The sequence below is a fragment of the Cryptosporidium sp. chipmunk genotype I genome, assembly GCF_004936735.1.
Source record: "Cryptosporidium sp. chipmunk genotype I strain 37763 chromosome Unknown contig_21, whole genome shotgun sequence".
Taxonomy (NCBI): Eukaryota; Apicomplexa; class Conoidasida; order Eucoccidiorida; family Cryptosporidiidae; genus Cryptosporidium; species Cryptosporidium sp. chipmunk genotype I.
The window spans coordinates 23,207-43,111 of record NW_027125625.1 but is presented as its reverse complement, the minus strand read 5'-3'; the positions used below and the strand labels follow the sequence as shown (position 1 = coordinate 43,111).

At 36.0% G+C, this 19,905-nt stretch overlaps 8 protein-coding genes across 8 annotated transcripts; 4 read left to right on the top strand and 4 right to left on the bottom strand.

Moving 5' to 3' along the window:
* Positions 1-6: 6 nt before the first annotated feature.
* Positions 7-3,873, bottom strand: ELE39_001996 (DNA-directed RNA polymerase beta subunit; the record flags this gene model as incomplete). The annotated part of the gene is made up of 1 exon (XM_067344846.1): positions 7-3,873. One exon carries the CDS (start codon positions 3,871-3,873, stop codon positions 7-9), a length of 3,867 nt encoding a protein of 1,288 aa, XP_067199280.1.
* Positions 3,874-4,438: 565 nt separating this feature from the next.
* On the top strand, positions 4,439-5,965 carry ELE39_001995 (ubiquitin activating enzyme E1; the record flags this gene model as incomplete). Its single annotated transcript, XM_067344845.1, has 1 exon — positions 4,439-5,965. The coding sequence occupies one exon, from the start codon at positions 4,439-4,441 to the stop codon at positions 5,963-5,965; it is 1,527 nt and encodes a 508-aa protein (XP_067199279.1).
* Positions 5,966-6,326: 361 nt separating this feature from the next.
* ELE39_001994 (4 extracellular protein with signal peptide and 2 repeats of an apple domain followed by a TSP1 domain) lies at positions 6,327-7,793 on the bottom strand (the record flags this gene model as incomplete). Its single annotated transcript, XM_067344844.1, has 1 exon — positions 6,327-7,793. One exon carries the CDS (start codon positions 7,791-7,793, stop codon positions 6,327-6,329), a length of 1,467 nt encoding a protein of 488 aa, XP_067199278.1.
* A 1,278-nt stretch (positions 7,794-9,071) lies between these two features.
* Positions 9,072-12,260, bottom strand: ELE39_001993 (uncharacterized protein; the record flags this gene model as incomplete). Its single annotated transcript, XM_067344843.1, has 1 exon — positions 9,072-12,260. The coding sequence occupies one exon, from the start codon at positions 12,258-12,260 to the stop codon at positions 9,072-9,074; it is 3,189 nt and encodes a 1,062-aa protein (XP_067199277.1).
* Positions 12,261-13,000: 740 nt separating this feature from the next.
* ELE39_001992 (uncharacterized protein) lies at positions 13,001-14,410 on the top strand (the record flags this gene model as incomplete). Its single annotated transcript, XM_067344842.1, has 1 exon — positions 13,001-14,410. The coding sequence occupies one exon, from the start codon at positions 13,001-13,003 to the stop codon at positions 14,408-14,410; it is 1,410 nt and encodes a 469-aa protein (XP_067199276.1).
* A 554-nt stretch (positions 14,411-14,964) lies between these two features.
* Positions 14,965-15,330, top strand: ELE39_001991 (uncharacterized protein; the record flags this gene model as incomplete). The annotated part of the gene is made up of 1 exon (XM_067344841.1): positions 14,965-15,330. The coding sequence occupies one exon, from the start codon at positions 14,965-14,967 to the stop codon at positions 15,328-15,330; it is 366 nt and encodes a 121-aa protein (XP_067199275.1).
* A 133-nt stretch (positions 15,331-15,463) lies between these two features.
* Positions 15,464-15,871, bottom strand: ELE39_001990 (uncharacterized protein; the record flags this gene model as incomplete). Its single annotated transcript, XM_067344840.1, has 1 exon — positions 15,464-15,871. The coding sequence occupies one exon, from the start codon at positions 15,869-15,871 to the stop codon at positions 15,464-15,466; it is 408 nt and encodes a 135-aa protein (XP_067199274.1).
* Positions 15,872-16,132: 261 nt separating this feature from the next.
* Positions 16,133-19,873, top strand: ELE39_002061 (uncharacterized protein; the record flags this gene model as incomplete). Its single annotated transcript, XM_067344911.1, has 1 exon — positions 16,133-19,873. The coding sequence occupies one exon, from the start codon at positions 16,133-16,135 to the stop codon at positions 19,871-19,873; it is 3,741 nt and encodes a 1,246-aa protein (XP_067199345.1).
* Between the last annotated feature and the right edge of the window lie 32 nt (positions 19,874-19,905).

Here is a 19,905-nt window from a genome sequence, read left to right as displayed (position 1 = left end):
TTTATTTTATTTAGTACTAGTTCTGATTCTAGGGCATACATTCATTGCTTGTAATTCTTGGAACAAGAGCTTGCATGCATATGGAAGTCGAATAATAGATACATCTTGAGAGCTTTTACAATAGTGACAGTAATTATTATAACCAAAAAGACCACATTGATTGCATACATTAGTTTCGAAAACATCTGAATTCAACATAAGTCTTTCAATTAAGAGGTTACTTGCTCCGTAGGCTACTAAACAGTCTCTTTCCATCTCACCAAGACGTAGTCCTCCATCCTTAGATCTTCCTTCAGTGGGTTGTCTGGTGAGAATTTGTCTAGGACCTCTTCCTCTTGCATGCATTTTATCAAGAACCATATGTTTCAATTTCTGATAATAAATAGGTCCAACAAAAATATAGGTTTCAATAGCTTCTCCTGTGGTTCCTGATGTAAGATACTCTTTTCCAGAATAGTGGAATCCATGCTCTATCAGACATTTAGCAGATTCTTCAAGAGGAGTGCCTCCAAAGGCTGTTCCATATCTATAATTGCCATCTAAGACACTTGCTTTGCTAGAAATAAGTTCCAGTAATTTTCCAACGGTCATTCTAGATGGAAAACCGTGAGGATTCATAATAAGATCTGGACACCATCCAGTTTCTGAAAATGGCAAATCCTCTTGAGAAATAATCAATCCAACAACTCCTTTCTGTCCATGTCTGGAACTAAATTTATCACCAAGTTCTGGTCTTCTTGTTTGTCTAGTTATCACTTTGTAGATTTGGTTTCCATCCGCGTTTTCAGTAAGGATAACTCTATCTATATAAGATGATGTTGGACCTTTATATTTGACAGGAGAAGGTTTATATTCAGAAAGATCGATTTGAGATGGGTCTCCAACATATTCCCTTGTATTTATAGGAGACATCTTATTAACAATAATGTCATCTTCAGAAACTTGTACACCTACATTACATACTCCGTCACTATCTAAGATACTTTCATTTTTGAAAGAAAAGCGTCTATTTCCAGAATTGGTTGGTCCTGCTCCTGATAGAGGTCTAACTACTCTTTCTGAGAGTCCATTTGGTAATTTCTGCAACTCTATTGTTTGTCGTTTCATTACAAAACATCTAGCAAACCCTCTATCTACAGAAGCTTTGTTCATAACAATAGCATCCTCTATATCATAACCTGCAAAGCTCATTACAGCTACAGAAGAGTTTTGACCTGCAGGAAGCTGCTCAAAGTTAATCATTTCAATGGTTCTTGTCTTGCAAAGAGGTTTTTGAGGGTAAACCAAGAGGTACAAAACAGAGTCACAACGTAGAAATTGATTAAATCCTACGGATCCCATAACTTGCTTACCCATAGCACATTGATAAGTATTTCTTGGACTCTGATTGTGATTTGGATACGGAATCAATCCACTAACTACCCCCAAAATTGAGAGAGGATCAATTTCCAAGTGAGTTGTTTCACTAGTCAAGTTCTCATCTCTGAGAGCAATTAATAAGTTGTTCTCCTCATTTACGTCAATCCACTCTAAAATACCTTGGGAAATGCAATCACTGAATATGATCTCACCTCTTTTCAATTGTTCAATATGCTCTTCTTTTAGTCTTGGAACTCCATCATCTACAATAATCAAAGGCCTACAGAGCCTTCCTCCATCTGTGGCAATCTGAACAGATGAATGGATATGGTTGCAAAAAATGGATACAAATTGTCCAACAAACCCTTTTCTTCTCAAATTCCTGAGCTGACTTGCTAGTAGCTCAGGCTTTCTATGTACTCCAAGAAGAGAACCATTAATAAATACGTAGTAGTGCATTTTTTCATTATTCTTTCCAAAAGATTCAGATTTAAGATCTTTATTTGAAGACTTTTCAGGTTGTTTAGTATTAAAGTCAAGATATGAGCATGATGAAATATCCTGAACTCCTAGTGTAAACAATAGACCGGTTAGATACTGTGGACAATGATCTGTGGTAATATGAGTAGTCAGAGCCAAGTTCTTTACCAGTCCACAGGATTCTCCTTCTGGAGTATCACAAGGACACAGAATCCCCCATTGAGAAGGTTGGAGGGCTCTAGGACCACTCACCTTTCTGGCTTTTTCAAATTGGGAGTCAACTCGTGTCATAATTCCAAGAGACGCAATGTATGAAAATCTGGTTAGGACTTGCGTCATCCCACTCCTTTCCATTCTAAAACGCTTAATTGACCAGTTTCCAGTACTAAGAGCAGTTTGCATTCCTCTTGTAATAATATCGGTGGGGAGGTTTCTAAAACAATCAGGGTATGTTGCGTTAGAATCATCTCTGCTTGTACCTGCTTTGCTGGCATCTCTTGTCTGGAAGTACCGAATCAAAGTTTGATCGATTTGTTTTTTAGTAAGAACTGAAAACCTCTTAAAAAGATCTTCAAACAAGATAGAAATAAGTTGCCCAGCAAGTTCAATCCTTTTATTACCATAATAATCTTTGTCATCTAGTAGAGAGTTGTCTTCAGAGGCATCTAAAACTCTTTTTGCCATTAAACAGAGGAATAAAGCTTTTGGATGGAGATCCATGTAGATGGTTCCAATATGAGAAAGTAGTACTCTATTTAGGGTTTCAAGGACGTCATCAATACTAGTACCAGATGATGAGCTTTTTGAGCCTCCAGATTCAGCAAAGACAGGATTCTCAGCTGTTTCTTCCGTATTGGAAGATTTGTCAAAGCCTCTAGTGGAGCCAAAAGTTGCTTTGAACTTAGTCTTGGCTTTCTTTGACATAAATAACAGTGCTTGTCTCTGAGTAAAAATTCCTTCTTGATGCACCTCTTGAAGGGAGTTTATAATTCCTTCTTGGTGATGTGACTCGTTTCCAATCATATAAAATATTTCTTGTTCAGTTTCGATTCCCATCGCTTTAAGCACAATACAGAGAGGTATTTCATCAGAAAATGAATTGTGACGTAAATATAACTTCCCATTCTTAAAGACTACAAGGGTTCTGCTTTTACTTTCAGCTGTTGTAGATGTAACTGTGGCACAGTAGTTGTGTTTATTATCTAACTCTACAATGATTCTATTTTTACTAAGTTGCTCTTGCATTAGAATAGCCTTTTCTGTTCCTTTAACTACAAAATAACCACCTGGATCGTGGGGACATTCATTGAGCTTGACCATTTCGGCAGCAGTTTTTCCGTGAAGAATACATACTTTAGATCTTAACATAACAGGAATCCTACCAATTTCTACGTTCTTCTTCCTGACAACACTGTTACCCCTTACATAATCAACGTCCACAAAGATTGGTGCAGCGTAAGTAATATCTCTCATCCTACACATCATAGGAGTTAGGTCTACAGTAATCATATTTTCCTCAAGCTTTGGCATGCCAACCCTAGCATCCAAAAATTCTATAAAGAATGAAGGGTCTACATCACTTCTGATCATTCTATTAGCATTTGCTCGAACTATGCTTTGTATTTCCGTTGTCACAAAGTAGTTATAGGAGTCAATATGGTGCTTAACCAAGCCTTCAGTTTTTAGAAAGTATGGAAGGAGTCTCCACTTATCTTTCATAGTTTTTACTGGTTTGACCAAGTCGTCCAACTTATCATTTTTACTTTGCTCAATCTCCATCTTAACGTCCAATTGACCTTGAAAAGATCTCTCAATGCCATTTATTAAACCATTTTTTTTCGTTTTTAAATTATCCAAGTCCACATCTAAATCGATATTTACAGCAGCACTCATCATTTTGGTGTCTTTTACTCCAAATTCACTAATTTCATCCAATTTATCTTTGAAATCTACCATTTCCTCATTTTTAACTTGGATTTTATCCACTTCAATGAAGTCATTATCAGAAAATCTAACTTTCTTTTCGCCTGACATCTTTTTCAGTTCCTTTCAAATAAATTCTCTATTATAGTTAAGGCACAATACACTCACTCTTTAGAGTTAATTTTTCATTTATTAACTTTACCTTAGCTATTACAATAACTACAAAATGGAAAATTCTTACTTGCGGTTAGAAAAAAACTCAGGCCAGTAATCTAAAACCCTGTTCATAAAAGTTGAAACCTCTCCTCAATTTTTCGATTCTCTCGAATTAGAAGGAATAAGAAAAGAACATTGTTTTTTCTCTATTAATTACTTTACCTCTAAAAGGCAAAAAAGACATGTTGGCGCCGGCGCCACTCTGTGCTTAATTATTAAGATGACATTCTAAGAGGAGAAGAAGTTACAGTAGATTTAGAGAGAATTACAAACTTCTTAAAAAATTCATAAAATGACACACACTATGGGAGAAAGTGTGGATCAAACGTTTGAGAAAAATATTTTGAAAGAATGTGTTGAATGCATATTTGAATAAAAGTAGAACAATTACCTGCGAGTGTCAGAGGATAGAAAAAGCATAGAGTGCTGCAGACAAAAAAGAACATTGAGTGGCACTAAAATGGACCAACTAAGGTCGAGAGAAAGACTTATATGGGGTTTAGTGGGGGAGGAGGTTTTAAAAAGTTCTAGAATATTAATTTTAGGGTTTTCCATATTAACCTCAGAATTGGCAATTTCATTAGCATCTTCAGGAATAGGGGAGATAGTATTGGTTGATGGTCAAATTGCTACTGAGGAGGATTACGGTGCATGTCTTAGCCTTGATGGTGAGAAGCCAGACGTTATAAATCACCCAAAAATATATCTATTGAAAAATTATTTGCTAAGTTTGCAACTTAATATTAGGGTTGAATGTATATTAGAATCCCCGGAAAGGTACTTAGAGACTCTTATCAAGAAATCTTCAAACTCAAATCCTTTGGAGTACAGTATAATTGTTTGTTGTAATCTTTCTGGTATGATAGTAGAGAATGTATACAATATGGCAAAAAATTGTCAAGGAATTTCAAGTTCTTTTGTAATTAGTCTCAAATCAAGGGGACACCTAGGCCAGTATCAGGTGTTTACTACAAATCAAATGTACATAACTTTTGATCTCTCTGTTGAAAGCAAAAACCTAGCAAAGCTTCACGGACTTCAGCTTTTTAAGCCAATTGAATCATTAATGAAGCTTGCTTCTGAAATTGATTTGAATGAGTTGGAGGATGGCTCATCTGGACTAAGGGATTTTTTGTCTAAGATACCCTTTCCAATAATATTGGTTCATATTGGGTTAAATGTCGGTTTATTCAAAAAATCGGAGTTTGATGTGAGTCGTGGAAATCTCAAGAAGAAATTTGAAGAAAGTTTGGAAAAAGTTCTAAAAAATTATGATTTTCCCAATTATATCGAGGCCAAAAGATATCAATATTTGGTATTTTCAGACCCTCAGGAGCTTCTCCCGGATCAAATGTTTCAAATACTTGAATCTCAGAAAATTTATGGTAATTTTAATGGCCAATTATCTTTAAATAAAAGACCTTTTTCCATAATTAATATTAAATACCAAATAATATTGGGTTGGATTTGCGAATTTCTCAATGATTTTGGAAGATTTCCGGTCAACAAAGAGCTCCCAGAAATGTATTGTGAAACCATTACTTATCTTCAACTCCAGAAGATATATAATGAACAATATACTTTGGATTTTTCGCGAATTTATAATAGTAATTCTGGAAATATGAGTATTTCAAATTCTGGATTTGATCTCAATATTTCAGAGGAATTGGTTCAATTTGTGTGCAGACATTTATACTGCTTAAGATTCATAGAATTCAGAAATACATTTTTTAGGTGGGGGGAAATACAAAACAAGGCTAGAAATTTGGACCCAATTTTAAAAGAAAGACTTGTGGAAGTTTTCTTGGAAGATTGTTCTCAAGAGTCCCAGCTTATAGAGTTTCTATTTCTGGACTTTCTCGACTATATTCATATTGATGGACAAATAAATAAAGATCCTGAAACAATTAAAGCAAAGTTTCAGGATTATTTAAACTCATTAAGTTTGGAGTATATAAAAATACCCACTGATTTAATTCAGAGGTAAGTTAGTTTAAAGCAAGCACTTTATATATTTAAGTACAATTTAGCTATAAAAAGTGCAAACAGGATTTGGGGGCTCTCCATTTAAATATAAAAATATATTAATTAAAATGTTTCTTTAAACTACGTAATTCTAGTTTTGAGATGAAAGAAGAGTTTGTGACATCATCATATATTTCAGGTGTATGTTCCCAAGAGATAATAAAGTTAGTGATGGGAAGGTTTGTTCCCTTAAATAATCTACTAACCTGGAAGTAAGTTATCAGTACAATATAACAAATTCTTCGAATTACTATAATTATGATTTAAAAATTGTTAATAATAATTTTAAGCTCAAAGCAATGTAGATGTTCCACATTCAAACTTTAGTTGAAAAAATTTTGATCTAATGTAGAGTTCTGGAAGTTAGTATAGTTTACTCCGAGTAAGTACGATGATAAAGCAAAGTAAATATCATAGGTGTTATCTGTTTTTCTTCTCAATGTAAAATCTTCATCCTGGCTTTCTTCTTCCACCTCTGTTCTTGGATATGTATAATTATGGCCATTTCGAATTTGGTAATTTTCTCTAAAATCAAAGTAAAGGTTTTTCAGTAGGCTATTGGTTGAGTATGCACCCATTTTCAACTTAGAGATTCTATTAGCGGATGTTAATACTCTTCTAGCTTCTGGATCTTTTCGATAATTATTTTTAATATTGAAGCTATTGTAGGAGATTAAATCTCTATCTAAGTCATCAAATGCTGTATTTCTCGAAATTTTTGTTGCACATTCACACATTATACTTTCCGTAAGGTGAGGACACATCTTCTGATTCATATCGGGAGGAGTAGAAATGAGAGGTCTACTTCTTTTTGACATAGAGTTTTGCGTACAAATATCGTCACTGGGGCATTTTGTCCAGCTAGACCATTCACCTACAAAGCATTTGACAGGACAGTCTACTGCAACAACATTAACATCTCCAGATATCCATCCAAGTGCATGATATGTGCATCCAACCTCACCAATCACCAAGAAACAAGTTTCCACTCCAGAAATCCCTTGAAATGACCAGTAAGTGCAGTTCTCAGTACTTTTGCAAAGACCAAGACACTCATGCCAAGTATTAACATACTTTCTCATAGTTCCACCTCCTCTGTTCATTTCCACTTTACATCCCCATCCAAGGCCAACCACATGATAGTTTGGACAATTTGAAGGGCAATCAGGACTTCCCTTACACATGGCGGTTTCAATCAACCTTGGACAGATTTCAGACTTGTACATTGGCGATCTAATTACATGTCTTACTCTTTGAGTGATTCCTGCACAATAAGAACTGCATGGAGTCCAGGCACTCCAGTCTCCAACCTTACATGTTGTAGAGCAAAGACCAACTTCTGAAGTATTTTTTAGACCTGATATATAATTTTCATCAGGGTACTTGCACAATTTATCTCCAGTTTTGATCAAACATTTCTTCTTCTCAACATCATAACTCCATTGCTTGCATTTAATAAAGAAGAGTGCAACATAGTCCGAACAGAGAGATGCACATTCTTGCCAAGAATCAGTCTTTGTAATTTTAATATTATTCCAACCTAAGCAAAATAGTCCCTTAATATTAAGTCCATAGGTTGGACAGTACTTTTTTGTAACATTTGGAGTTGGTAAATCAGGAATATCTATCGCAACACTATTTTCGGAAGAAACAGACTTCATCATGGATGAGTCTGGGTGGGTTTGGGAAAACTTTTCTGGGGTAATGTATTTGTTACTCGATGAAACATTTATGTATATGATCAAGAGCGAGATTAGTAGGGTAATAAGACTTAAGAATCTTTGAAACATTTTGTGTACTTAATCCATGTAACTACAGCTCTAATATATATTTCCATTCAAATCCAACTTAGGCTTCTTATTTATATTTGAAAATACCAAATTCCTCACTAATTTTGCAAGCACTGCTTGATCGACCTATTACTTTTTGGGGCTTCACTCTGACATATATTAGAGGTCTTTCTTCTATTTTGATTATAAGTAACTTTGGAATACGATGTGTGTAAGCGTGGGTTGATTAATTAATTATCCATTAGCTATATTACTAAGGGATTCTTTGTTGTAATGTATATTTTGTACTTTAAAATTTTTTTCTTATTTTAATATTCCCGGTACCAGTTCTAAGTTTTGGCGGTAATGCCAAGTTCAATTTTAAAATGAATTATTTTCAAAGCAAGCAATAAATTTTAAAGATCTAGAGTAGGAAGGGGGGAGAATTGAAGGATGAAAGTTCATTAAGCTAATTGGGAATAAGGTGTCAGGGAACATACTCGTAGTAGTTCTAGGAGTGATGGTAATAACTCTAGATGCAAAGTCTGGTGACTGCCAATTCATTTGTGCCTAAGTCCTAATACTTGTGTATCAGTAGCAGCAGAAGCCGTAATCATGATAAGAATTGCAATATGTGGTTTTAGCTTGTTATACTAGTTGAGATGACAACTAGCAATAGTAAATGGAGTTGCAGCATCAGGATTGCAATAATTTGACAGAGCATCTGAACACGTGGAGTGATAATAAAGATGAGCACCAGAAACGAAACAGCCTAAAGGGTAATCTTCGGAAAGCTAATAGATTTGATAAAAAGAGATATCAATGAGTATTGGTTTTAAGATATAATTAATAATCCCATTTTCTACTATTAACGTGGCCATTGAGCAAGTCACAATAGAAAAACCAGAAGATTAGAGAGCCACTCTATTAGGTTTCTACTCAACAAATGCTCTATTGGAAATAGATCCAGACGTCTAATACAGTATACAAAGTGGCAATTTTGAAAATGTATATTTGTATATATATATATATATATATATATATATATATATATAGATGTAGCAGTTATAGGTAATAGGTAACATCTCCAAAGCCTCGATAGACTAAGTAAAAATGCTGGTTAAGCAAGTATATATTTGGATTTAAATAGCGTAAGAGTGATAGAAATGTTGATTATTATAGGTTCAGATGTTTGACAGGAAGTACCAGACACTTTAGCCTTTTCTTGCTTTCAGGCTTGATGTAACCGCCGAAAATCATAGTTGGACTGAATTCAACAAGAATGAGACAATTGATTATTCAATAAGAATTGCTGTCGTTTACTGTAGGAATGGTTTCATTTTTGTGTTCGAATCCATCATTGTTTGTAAGATTGTCAACAATACTAGTATTTTGGTTAATGCTCCTAGCGGAGCTACTTTGATTCTTAAGGCTTGCAGAATCATAGGAATGATCAAATGAAGCTAAGTCGGTTGTGAAATTGCCAGTTTGATTAGGTGCCAAACTCTGGGAGTTTTGAATCCGGTTATGGGTACAGGCCTGACTTTCGGATGATTTATTAAGTAAAACATCCAAAACCCAGTTAGTGGACGACTCAACTACTAAGGCATCCTGGGGATCAAAGTTAAAAGATAGCTGGGCCCCAGAATCGTTAAAGTTAGAAAATGAGTCTTCATCAGTATATCCTGTGGAGTAGGTTTCAAGCTTGTTTGAAAAAGGATCTTCAATTTCCAAACTCGAGCTTGGGACATATATGCTCGACCTCTCATCCTTCTTAACTCCCATAAAGTCCTCCGAATTATACATATAATGTCTTCCGCTAGGGCCAGAAAGTTGCTGGAAACCCTGGACCCCAGAAAGGGAAGAATTGGGACTTTCATTCCATTTCGTTGACGCTACAATTCCCTCAGTCTCCCTTCTCAATGCAGATTCCGAGGCTGCCCCAATAACATTAGTCTCATCAGGCTCCATTGAATTGACATTTCCTCTGGATGAATTCCCAAATTGGTAATCTCTAGAATTAATTGTTTGCATGGTTTGTCCAGTAAATCCGTTAGTCTGTGGAATTGTCGCTCCTGAATTTATTGAGACTTCCTGGATAAATTTGTCGGTTGATGCATATATTGTGGGCTCATTGGAACCCTCTAGACTGCGTATTACAGAAGTCATAATGTTGACAAGGTTTATTTCAGCTTCATCCCCGAAGATCTCATCAGGGGAGCTCGTATTTACGTAGGAGGAATTCTTTACGGGGGGAGTATGGGGTTTGGCGCCAACTGAGAATCTACGAAAAGTTGCCACAAATTGGTGCTTTGAGTTACAAAAGAGTATATAGTCAGCAAGAGCGAGGCCACTTCCACCGTTTTCAGTCTCACCAGTGAGAGTTTCTTGAATTAGATTTCCGCCAAAGCCGGTAGTAAAGTCCTCTCCCCAAAAGTTGGACTCGTGATCTGCATATTTTTGTTGAGGACATAGGGTTGCACAAAAGTAGTAATCTGACGTTAAAAAACCCCTTGCACACTTTAGGAATCTTGGGGATAAGATAATCTTATCTGATCCCGGACAATACTCATATACTTTGATCCTTCCTTTCAATTTACCAGAGCTTTTTGCTCTCTTGATACACTTAACATTTGGACAAAAAACCCATGGTCGTGATAACTTTGTCTCATTAATTACAAATAAGAATGGGCGTCCTTCATGGCGCTTTGACTTGCATTGAAGCCTTGAGATTCCGTCTCGGTAGCTGTGGAAGAAGCACTTTATGACGGTTGGAGCAAGGTTTCCGGATCTCCTCATAGCGAGAGATCCCAGGGAGAATTCTCTAAGAATCCTTGATCCTTCTGCGGATTCTTTTACAATCTTTGTAAACAGGGTCTTGATATTCACAGGAATCTCACAAATGAAGTCTACAATATAAAAGTTTCGATCATTCCCAACAGTTCCTGGTCTTCTTCGCTTTCTCGTACAGTTTTCATCTACGTTGTCAGTTTGACCCGCTCCAATTTGACACATTGTGAATCCACGTAGCGAATTTGTGATATGGTTTGCATGGAATCCACGAATTCCAGACACTACTGGGATATTCGGAGGTGTTGCCAAACCTGAAGGAGTGGCTAGAATCGGAGGAGCAGGCAAACCAGTGACTCCTGATACCCTTCCTCCTATTGAGATACTTGGATGTGCAAATCTATCATAGATTTCATTGATTTGTTCAGTTTGGTACTGAGAAGTATGTTCAGCACTGATATCAATTCCTCTTAACGAAGAAACTTGAATAGTCTGATGGCCCGGACTAAGGTGGGAGGAAGAAGGAGTAGAGCTCCCGTAAATTGAGTAGTAATTACAATAATTTTCTGTGTAATTGCAGGCATCTTGGCCATAGGGTACAATTCCTCCTGCACCATGTATATTCTCTCGCACGACCTCCGTAGATAATCTAGCTCCACCATTTACATAGCTACCAGTTTTTGGAACATTGTAATCAACATATTCAACAAAAGCTGGTTGGTAAGAGCTATTTCCCTCTTTATTTGCATCCGGGATGCTATAAAGATAGGTTGAAGAGCCTTCTGAAGATCCGATACAAGGCTGGACGGAGTTTGAGGTACCATAATAATTGTCATAATGGTATTCTGTTGGTAGGGACTCGATTCTATTTCCATCTTCAGAAAGAGTCCCAATTCCGACTTCAATTCCAGCCCTGAAATCGACAGTGCCTTCTCCAACTCTATCATTTTCTAGAACTCCAATCATAGAAGAGTGGTTGGCGGATTCCTCAAGATTGTATACATAAACATCTTTCTCCGTTGCACCCCTATAATCCGAATAAATCCTTTCCCCCCTAGTAGTATTACCGTAAGTATATTCCTGCTCAATTGCTCGTGGAACTGAAGGAGATTTAAGTTCTTCTTCAATGTTTTGAACAAAGGAAACAGTTCCAACATGCTTTAGATCAATGGGACTACTGGTATTGCTATTTTCATTATTAACAGTATTACCGTATATCCTACATTCCATATCAGCATCGGATACTTGTGTTGAAGCTTTAAAATTCAAATATGTTGTACTGAATCCAATTCTTGTTGGGGATTGGACCGAACGATGAAAACCATAATTCTCACCCGAAGATGATATCTCAGGGGCTGGAGAAACATATTCTGTTCTTGGAGTCACATATCCTGAATTTAAAATTTCAAAATGCTTGCTTTGATCAATTCTTCCTTTTATGCATATATCCTGTTTATCATCAACAAGTTCGTAGTTACCTATATATGAAAAAGAATTCAAACCATACAAGCCAATTTGGCATCCCTTATTAATTATTCTTAAATCAGAGTTTTCAGAATAGCCTTGTTTTAAAATCCGAATTCCAGAATCTTGTCCTGAAGTGTTTTCTATATTCCATGGCTGATTTTCATTGTTTAATACTAGTTCATTGCCTAAGTATTGTTTACAGGAGTTCCCAGTATTTGGAGTCTCTCCCATTTTATCAATAGAAGCGTTACTGTTTTTTTAATCTCTTATTTTTGTATTTTTTTCTACTTAAATACAAAGCTGGTCACTTATAGCTTATCATTTCAATAAGATTATCAAACAATTCTATTCAATATACAGACAATTTATAATGATTTCAATCTCCAGCTTTAGAGTTTTATGTAAGGTCAAAAAAACCAATTATTATTATTATTCCATCTTAATATTCTCAAAATCTTCATTCAATCCTTTGTTTACGACGACATTTACTAATTTATTCCTTTTCACCCCCGTTTCCCTCTAACTGTTTTCCTACATGCTGAACCCTTTTCAATTTTAGCGGTACTAACTAGTAAGATACGAACAATTAATAGAAATTTATAATTTTTTCCTCGTTTTTTATTCTCAAGAAAATGGAGATTACTACGGAATTAATCAAATCAGCTAAATTTCAAACTCTATTTCTCACTTTAGTTAGAATATGCTTTTCTAATCCCATTAGCACTTAAACTAATTTACAAGACTGCGCTTCTTTTCCCCACAAAAACATTTGTCACATTCTGAACTAAAAATTACTAAGAGTTCCTGAAAAATTACCAACCTTCAAAAATGGATTGCAAAGTATTTACTGACTCTGCTCACTCACTGCTTTCTTGCCCGTTACAGTTTCTTTTTGTTGTGACTTTTCTCAATAAAAAGTACTGACTAAACGCACTCCGGCGCCGGCGCCAAGCAGGTTGGTTTTTGAATAAATGGCATTAATATTGAGAAGGATGACTCAAGAGTATCAAAAGATTACTCATAACCACGAAGTTGAAGAGGGGGAGGCAAATAGAGATGAGGCAGATGGAGATATTAAAGATTTGGAAATGAACATTGATGGAAACGAATATGAAGTTGCAGACGGTGAAGATAAGGAAAGTGGTGAGGAGGAAAGTGGAGAGGAAAGCGAGGAGGAAAGTGGAGAGGAAAGCGAGGAGGAAAGTGAGGAGGACGAGGAAGTAGAAAAGAAGGTTCTTCCAGAGAGAGCTTCTAGAGGGAAGAGATACACTCAGCTTTTGGGTGAAGAGGAAGAGAAGGATGTTAAGTTTTGGGGTCATGATACGTGGGAAGAAGAGGACGAGGACAGTGGATGGTCTTCAGAAGATGAAAAGGTTGAGCTTGAGATACTGGGAGGTGAGGATTCAAGCACAGATTCAGAGAACGAGAGCCAATCTGATGATGGGATGGAAGAGGAAATGGAGGCAGCTGCGGAAGAAGATGATGATGTGATAGATGATAGGAAACCCAAAAAACCTAAAAGAATGGTTGGCGGAAAGTACAAGGACCCGTCATTATTTTTGAAGTCTGCTCAAAAGGATATGCTCAGGAAGGCTAGGGAAAAGGCAAAGCATACAAAAAAGACAGGGATTGTGAAGAAGAGCCCGGTTGTGTTGGAACCCAGAACAATGTCAGTTAGGGCATCAACATCTCAGAAAAAGCAAGATCTACAGGAATCTATTAGAAGGAGGGATGAGGAAGCTCAGGATAAGGCAAAAAGAAAGCGATTAAAGAAAAGTTCTAGTTCTAAAGAAGGAACAAAAACAGCTATGACTCAAGAAGAAAGACTTGAAGCTTGCAAGGAGATTGAGAAAATGAATATAGAGAGCTTAAATCAATTGGAGGCATTTGAAGAACATAAAAGATATTTGGACAACACTTCTGCTAGTATAAGAAAGCAACTACAATCTGGGTCTCTTGAGATTTATATCTCTTGGTCATCTTATCGTCTTATGGAATCAGAAAAAGATAACTCTGATAAGATACTTAGCAGTGATGAATACTGCAGGGAGATGATTATATATACAGATGGTAATATTCCTCCTCATTTAAATCAAAGAAAGAGTTCAAATATCAATTTGTATATAAACCAGGATGGTAATTCCGCACCGAAATGTAGTGTTTACGGTGTTCCTGCCAAGTATTTAGATCCACTTACTAACAAGTATTATAGCAGTTTGGAGGCTTTTAAGATTATTAGAAGAGATTATCATGCTGCAAAATATAAGGAAATTCTTCTAGAAATTAAGGAGGTTCAGGATCTAATCTTGGAAACTAAGAAGCTCATTGGCGAGGAAGTCCAGGATTACAAGTTGAATAACTCTTTTGTTAAAGCTGAATAGTTCTTTGTATATTTGTTTTTTTCTAATCAAACAGCAATATATTTATATTTACCTTGTAAATTCAGTTGTTTAAGCTGAGTTACGTATATATTTTGTACTCTTCTTTCTAAAATTCGATTTTTCCCGTTATTATTTTTTCTCAAAATCTGTTTTTAAACTGCCAACTAAAATTTTAAGATCCAAGCGACTTTAATTCAATTTTAATATTTTAATTGCGGGTACCGAGCCGACCAGGTAAAATTGAATATGATTTAAAGTTAATGAAAAATAATTTTTAAGAAGCCTGGAAAGAATAGAATTGGGGTAGAACTTCCAAAATAAAGACAATTCCAACATCTCGAGGTGGGAGAAAACTTCCTCTGTAAGAATGATGTCAGATTTAGCTCCAGATCAACAAATAGTGGAGGATGAAATAGTATTTGTTGATATTCCAGAGCTGTCTAGGTTTGAGATATTTGAGGGAATGAAGGTAATGATTGAAAACATAGTAAGTTGAACTAAGTAGTATTTATTGCGTTAATTATATTTAGAACTTCGAGGAGAATGCTGAGAAAATGAATTTTGAGTTGGTAATTCAGCCCCGTGATAATCCCAAGCAAGAGTCAATGACATTAAAATTCCAAGGAAAAAATATGGAAACTGTGGGAACATGTTTGTTTTTTGCTGATGCTGAATCTGCAAATAGAGATTCATTAGGTGCAGGATCCAAAGCAAACATGAATGAGAATCATTTTCAGAGTGACCTAATTGATAAGGACGTAGAAATGAGCGATCAGAGTAGAGCTAAGGGTGGCTCAGAAATAAAATCCCACTTAGAGACGCAAAATAAAGAATCAGATATAGTTAATGATGTAAACAAATCTAAGCTCGTTTTTATAGGAAAGTGTAAAAAAGTGGTTCAAGCTTTTATTGAAGATTAGTCTTGATCTTATTACAGGCCCAAGCAATTTGCTCGAAAACTAGGATCTTATAGACTTAGAAAAAAGATTTCCTTGAGCAATTTCTGTTCAAGTATAGCTTCAAAACTTTTCAACTGATAATGCAGAAATTAATTTATTCCTTCTTCTCAACTGCATTTTTTAAGGCATTCTTGAACTTCTGAAATGTAAGAACACCTTTATCTATCCATTCATCAGATGATTTTGGAAATGGTGGGACGAAGTTCCTCCTCTCAGTATATTTAATAAAGTCATCAGCAGATTTGATACCCCAGCCTAGTCCTGCTCCAAAACCCACTCCCAGTGCGAATCTTCTTGACATTGGAGATTTTAATGCAATAGAACCAATAGCTCCGGAAATGACTGTGCCAAATAGTGCATAAACACCAGTACTAACGAGAAATCTTTTATATAACTCAGGACCTTGTACAAGGGAGTTATTTAGCTTTTGCAATGGGTCATCCTTTGAATTTTGATCATTTGAAGATGAAGCCTGACCTGGAAGTCTTGTAACCCCTAACATTTCTAAACTCTTCTTATTTCCTTTTTTCCTCAAAGCTCAATATTCTGCTTTGTTTTTTGAATTCAAAATCTTTAAATCATTATAATATGCCCCACACAGGCCCGGACAAAGTTCCCGCCTTACTGGAATGTTAAAAGTAAAAAGAAGCAAATAAAAATTAATTCTGGGAACAATATTGTTGGTTTTCATTAAAAGGGAAGAAGAGCCGGTTTGAAAGACTTGGGAGCAATAAGTAGTTAGAAATACTTTACAGAGCTCACCATGTCTCCAAGCCTTTCTCCTTCAGGCAGCAGTCAAAGTAATGACGGCTCCGGGTCGCAGCTAGCAAGCTTTGAGAGGGTCAGAGTTATGGCTAATTATTTGGAATTGTCTGCTTTTGAGTATATTCAGAGATGTTCAGGTGATTCAGGTTTTCAGCTGGAAGATTCGACTATGCCTCTGTTTTATATTTTGAGCTGTTGGAAATTACTTTGGTGTCTTTCAATTAATGAGTTAATAGGTGAGAGTTTGCGAAGCATGATTGAAGCAAGTTTTACATTTAGAACTGATATTGGTAGTGGTGAGAACGGCTATAGAAAGTTATTGAGTATTCCAGAAATGTCAGAAGGCGAGGTTTCTAGGTACGCTATGGCGTATTCTCCGATTTTCAGAGTTGTTTTAGGAGTATTGAGATGGCTAAGATGGGAGTCTAGAGTAAACCCATGCAAACAAAACGATATAGTATTCAGGGAGACTTATTACATGGACTACCCCGAATCAAGAATTTTATGGAAAACTTTGAAAAATCAGAAGAGATTTTATAGTTTAGATTGGGCATTGAATGTCGACAAGTCAGTAATTTCCCAGTCAGATAGGGAAAACGTTGAGGAAGTATTCAAGGTAGCATTTATGTTGCTGAGAAAAGGCTGTAGGATGCAACTTGACACGTTTCTTAGAGAAAGAGCTAAGGCTAATTGGATTATATGCCTTATTGATGGAATGGACTCATATATGTATCCTGAGAAACAGAGTGATCACTTTGTGGATCTTTCAGAGTTTATAGAGGCTCTCCCAAAGGTTGATGATATGTGGATTAATTACAATGAAGATGACGATTCGATGGAGTTGGAGGGAGTTTTAGCGGGGGCAGTGAGTGAAGGTCAGCCCATAAACTCAATGAGCTGGATAAACAAAGAATTGGCTTTAAACGATACTTTGTTTAAAGCATCCTTCGAATATATTGACTTGATGGAAAGAAGTTTAATATTTCCGGCTTCTGACGATTCCTTTAATTCTGAGGAACCTGAAATTGAGACCGAGGGGAATATAAATAGGCCACTACTCTTCAATTTTCTTAGGAAATTAGTATCTGAAAACAGGAAACCAAATACGTTAGAAAATAAGCTAGGAGAATGGGAACTTTCGTTCTACTCAATCTTATGTGGAGACTTTGACCAGCTTTATTACATGGCAAGAGACAACTTTGACAAACTGTTTGCACTTTTTCATACTGAGAAAATCAATATATTTAATGGTTGGGCAGACTTTTTGGAATCCAGAACTCAGTCAGGAAGAAATCACATTTTCATTGGAAAGACTTACCCTAAAAAGAGGCTGGAGAATTCTTTGTTTAATAGGTTGCAGCTATTAACACAGGATTTGTATCCCGAACTTAAGGATTGTTATTTACCAGAGGACTGCGAGTCTGTTTCTGAATACAACTTGATAAAAAGCATTCAAAAAAGGATGAATTCGGAATATGTCTCAGGACTATGCGAAGATGATGAGACAGATGTTATTGGGTACAATAGCAGCTGCTTTTGCTACGAACAAGGTACAAAAGGTGCGGTCAATATGATGGAACTAGAGAAACAGCTTGTTGATTCCTTAATTGATTCAATAACCTGTTTGGATTTTGATGAGAGTAAAGCTTCCTTTGAAAACTACTTTTTCCAAGTATATTTGGGAATTATTGTCTCAGCATTGAACACTAGAGAACATTCAGATGACCTTATTAGAGCTCTTGAAGACCTTGTGGATTATATTTCGACGCTATCCACTGATACTTCAAACCTTGGCTCTCTTAGAGCGTTTATCTCGCAAATGACAATTGCCCATCTTGAAGTTGAAAATTCTCAAAAGAATGATATCAGAAACTACTCGGTAAATATTTTTGATGAGTTCACTTTGGCTTCATTACCCTCTATGGATTACTTTGATACTTTAGAACCTTCTCAAGCCAGTATTCAATTGGAAATCCTTTCTGACTCAATTTCAATGCATCCACTACATAGTTTATCCAAGAGTCAAAAAGATAGGTTTGTATCACAATATTTAAGCTATATTCTTGAGAGCAACAGCCAGTCCTTGGATGTATTTCTGATAATGTTGGAATATTCATCTGAAGAGTGTAAATTAGAGTATATTCGTAAAATACTCTCAACTCACCAGGCCAATCTAGAAATTTCAAGTTTTCAAAAATTAGTTTATAATTTAATTATTCAGTTCCCCAGCGAAACTATGCAAGTTACTATGGCTTTACAAGACCAATTATATGTAGAAATACATACACTTTACAGCAGAGATGCGGGCAATTCTCCTGAAGCTCTCGACTCCTTAATTTCAGACTTGGAGTTCATTGTTTTGCTTTTTGGAACTGTTTTCCAGTTTCTGATCATTAGACAGGACTATTCTCCTTCATCAGAGCTAATTTTCAAGGTATTGCAGTATATAAACCACATATACTCTGGATCCAATGGAGTGGTAGCGGGCCATGGCTCTGTTTATTTGAGAGAATCACTCAAATCTCTAGAACAGAGCCTGTTGTCCGAAAATCCTTGTAATCAAACTACAAGCGAAGTAGTCATTGGGCTGTTTTTCCTGAGCCAGCTAAATCCTCTGTGCCTATTACTGCTTGCATTGGAAATTACAAAACTTTCTGGATCTAACGATATTGAAATTCTAGAATATCATCAGTTTGTATTGAATGTTACACGATCTAATGCATGTATGCATGAATTTATCATTCCGTTGGTTTTAGAACCAATTATGATCAGATTAATTACCGTATTGGCGTCTAACACTGAACATATTGGTCCAAATTACTCTAGATTTAAAGTCTCTAAACTAAATAATTCCCAGGACATTCTTCAAGCTTCAAATTGGGAGCAGAGCCTAATTGGCATATTTTCAATTGGGAACTTTATTCACATACAAAACGTATTCATTTCCTTTTCTCCAATTAGATTTGTAAGTTCGCAGCTTACATTCTTTAAAGCGCTAGGCTTGGTTAAAATTTACCACGATTCCGTAGAGAGGCTTTGGGAATGTATTAAGCTATCAGAACAAGAGGCTTTTCAAAATGAAAACCTTCACCAATTTGGGTTGGGAAGCTCTAATAAGCATAGAGAACATTTGCAAAGCCCTGTTATTTCTCCCGTAAGCAGCTTACTTTCGTCACCTTTCAATAAGTTCGCATCTCCTGCCTCAAATAATCAAAGAAGGAGTTCTCTTCAGCTTCTAAATTTGGATAGACAAATTGATAGTGCAAACCAAAGTATATCCCAGGTCATTTCAAAGATAGAGGTTCTGCTAAAGAACTGGCTAGTTTTTGATCCAAGTCACTACAATTCACCGCTTTTGGAAAATTCTGGAGACAAAGAATCTCAAGAAGTGGGTAAAACTGATATATTTCAACTAACAGAATTTATTCCTGAGTATTGTTCGTTTGATAAAGACAACTTTGGATTGGAAACTTTTTCTGTCCATCATTGTAACAACAAAGAACTTTTGAAGAGGTCTAGATTCATTAATATCCAAAAGCTATTCGACCAATTAATTCTCACAATAATTTTCCATCGTGATATTGAACTCTTTTCTATCAAGAAAAGCCCTCTTTTTCCTAGAAGATCCATTGATTCTACAAAGGGTCAGCATCCGCCTGAGCTCAAATCTGTGTCTTTCTTAACCAATATTTTACGGGCAATTGAACATAGCAGCTGGGTATTTACAGAGTGGGACTAAGTGGAGCAAAATTTGAAAGTTGAATTCGACAT